Consider the following 3,483-nt stretch of genomic DNA (forward strand, 5'->3'; position numbering starts at 1 on the left):
ACCCCCCTCTCAAACCATCTGTCTTCTCGGTCCAAAATATGAACATTTTGGTCCTCAAAGGAGTGTCCCTTATCCTTGAGGTGTAGGTGGACAGCTGAGTCCTGTCCAGAAGAGGTGGCTCTCCTGTGTTGAGCCATGCGTCTGTGGAGTGGTTGTTTGGTCTCTCCAATATAAAGGTCTGAACATTCTTCGCTGCACTGAACTGCAGACACAACTCCGCTCAGTTTGGGTTTGGGTGTTTTGTTCTTAGGGTGGACCAGATTATACAGTCTTGTTGGGTTTGAAATGTAGTGGGATGTTGTGTTTGGAGAAAATCCTTCTGAGTGGTGAATGTAACCAGGGTCAGACTTAAAAGAGTGTAGAGCCATGGGCCAGAGCTAATTTTGGGGCCCTGGTGACATTACTATTATTATTGATGTTTTTTCACACATACAAATTACAATATTTATTATGTGCACATTTAAGGTTTCTAGTCATAGAGAGCAGAATGACTTCGTATGTAGTCTCTGAGGTTTAATGTAATATCTAAAGCAGTTATTCTCAACTAGTCGGTCAGGACCCAAAAGTGAGTCACAGACTAATTTTCAGTGGGTATTAGGCCTTTGTCTGGGTATAAAAATGTTAAGAAACTAAAAATCAACAGAGTGCCATCTACTCACACTCCTTAACAGTAAGTGTCAAAAATGCCCTGTAATGTGAGCTGACATCTGCCATTTCAGACCATAGAAGAAGTTTACATATTCTACAACTGAGTAGGGTGAAATGCAGGCACATTGCAGATTATACAAGATATGAATTTTCTTATATTGAAGACAAAGGAGGAAAAAAGCCTTAGTGTGTTTTATGCAGTAAGGTGTTGGCATATGAAAGCATGAAGCCATCAAAACTGAATCAGCATTTGGAAACAAAACACCGTTCTCTCAAAAATAGACCTGTTGACTTCAGAAGATGACTTCAAGACCCAAGGACAAGATTAAAGTGTGGGACATGTGCATCAGTACCACAACTGATAGTGCTGCTGCCAAAAGAAAAAAAAAGGGGAACATGAGGAGAATACTAAACAAAGCTCGGATTGCAACTTGGAACCTTTGTTTTTTTGCATCAGGAGACAGCAAAGGAGTGGTACCAGTGCTTCATGACACGTTAAAAGATGTCATAAAGTGGTAAACTACACTACACGGAGTGGAAAGAACACTGTGTTTTCAAAAACTGTGACAAGATCTTGGTAGTGAGCATGTAGAGGTACCTCAGCATGTTGTATCATGCTGAGGTATTCTGGCCTTTGAGGGGAAAGCTATAATCCCATTTTATGATCTATGACCTGAAATGGCAGACTTTCTTTCTTAGAAAAAATAGCATTTTGCAGACCTGTTTAGTAACAGTGTGTGGCGCGTTAAAATTTATCTGCGCAAAGGAGGGGCAGAACATCTTTCAACAGTATGACAAATACGACGAACAACCTGGAGCTGTAACACAACATAAAACATTCTGCAATTAGTTTTAACTTCACCCAAAGAATGAGAACCAACTGCTTGAATAAACCACAGGATGACTTGTTTTCTGTTCTTGAAGGTATGATGTCAAATAATAACATCCTGAGGGTCTCCTGAAGCAGCTGACAGGTAGTGAGCTGCTAAAAGGACTGCAGCCTGAACATGTTGAAGAGCTAAAATATATTAATTACTTACATGATTCACAACAAACATTGTGGTGTCTGTCAAACATTACAAAGTAGGGCTGCACGAGGATGACAAAATATCATAATCACATTTATTTTGGTTAATATTGTAAGAATTATTCATTTTGAAGATGCACTGCCTTTACTGTACTTAAAGAAAAGTTAATTGCCTTAAATATGAACATTTTCTTAATACCTTCCTATTGAACATTCACTAAAAAATAAGCATGTATTTAGATATAGGCAACTGCAAAAAATAATCAACGGAAATAAAGAAAATCAGCAATTTAGTGCACTTCCAATATAATGTAAAACCCTTATAAAATCAGCTTTTCTCCCCAAAATTAGCTTCATACTTTTCCAAATTCCATGCTTTATGATGTAACTACTTTATTCTTCTAAAAAGTGACTTATCTTATGGTGGCTTTACAAAAGTTTAATAATTCCATATATAGATGCTTGCTTATATGATAAAATGAGGGTTCTGTGCATGTTTAGTGAGTGTGATGGATAATGAAGTGGGATCTCATATGGGAGACTGCGGTTCAACTCCCATCAATTAGTTCCTGTTTTATTTCACAAACTGTGACATGCCATGATGTATTTAAATAATAAACAATATGTAGATATTTACAAAACCGTATTTATTCTAACTCAAAAATAATCATCTACGATAAGTGAGCTCTGGGTTGATGCCAAGAAGATCAGCATAAAGAGATTTCTATTGCCACTTCTTAATAACTTGTGGGCATCTTGCGTTCCTGTAGCGAGATCTTGATATTTCTACTCTATTCTGCCTGAATCTTAGCCAGAGAAAGATGTGGCACAGTTTTAAAATTTAAAAGAACAATGTTTGTTTACAACATATTAAAAAAATAACCTGCATTAATTTTTTTTCCCCAAGAGTGACTGTTTGAGACTTATTTTTCAGCCTGTTTCTGTCTGATTCTCTGTTTAAATATAACATTTTAAAAGTTTAGGAGTACATTTGAGATTCCATTACAGACCTGAACAAAAACTTTGAATAATGAACATGATTAACAGAACAACAATTATAAACAAGTTCATTTGAAACAGTGGAAAACAATCTTCTCAAAATAAATAAAACTCATTTGTGACTCACCACAACAAAAAGCAAAATAAAGCTGTTTGACACTCGAACCATGACTGTGAGAAAGTTCTGTATCCACACAAAATGAAAGCACAAAGTCCCAGTAGAGAACGAAGTTAGTCTGAAACCAAACAGGCTTTAACTAGTAGGAATTAACTCTAACAAGTGGTGTTAAATTGGATAGACAGAGATGAACAATTGTAACCCGGTCTCTCCAGTTCTAATTGTCACAGTTCTCTAGAACTCTGGCTAAAAACAGACTTCCCTTTAGGGCCATTGTGCTGGTAATAAAATCTTTATGTGGTAAAAAGTAACCACGCCTGGATAATTACAACTAGGTAGTCACTAGCTGGGGCCTGCATAGGATTTGCATAGGACACCATGCCTTCCAGCGCATCCATTGCATACCTATGACATGCACTTATTGGTATTCACCTCTAAATGTGTCATAGTTTTTATTCTTCCATCAACTTTAATGCAGCCTGAATGGAACAATGTACCCACACAAATTATATATCAAAATGACCAGCAAAATGCAGGCACATTGCAGATTATTCAAGTTATGAATTTTCTTATATTGAGGACAAAGGAGGACAAAAGCCTTAGTGTGTTTTATGCAGTGAGATGTTGGCATACGAAAGCATGAAGCCATCAAAACTGAATCAAACACTGTTCTCTCAAAAATAAATCTGTT

General features: G+C 36.9%; 1 protein-coding gene across 1 annotated transcript in view; it reads right to left on the reverse strand.

The window, feature by feature from the left end:
- LOC108228931 (desmoglein-2) overlaps positions 1-3,059 on the reverse strand; it is a 16,932-nt gene extending 13,873 nt beyond the window's left edge. The window contains exon 1 of the mRNA XM_037974307.1: positions 2,802-3,059. Within this exon, the coding sequence (XP_037830235.1) occupies positions 2,802-2,843 (42 nt within the window). The 5' untranslated portion in view covers positions 2,844-3,059. The remainder of the gene's footprint in view (positions 1-2,801) is intronic.
- Positions 3,060-3,483: the final 424 nt, after the last annotated feature.

The sequence above is a fragment of the Kryptolebias marmoratus genome, linkage group LG24, assembly GCF_001649575.2.
Source record: "Kryptolebias marmoratus isolate JLee-2015 linkage group LG24, ASM164957v2, whole genome shotgun sequence".
Lineage (NCBI taxonomy): Eukaryota > Metazoa > Chordata > Actinopteri > Cyprinodontiformes > Rivulidae > Kryptolebias > Kryptolebias marmoratus.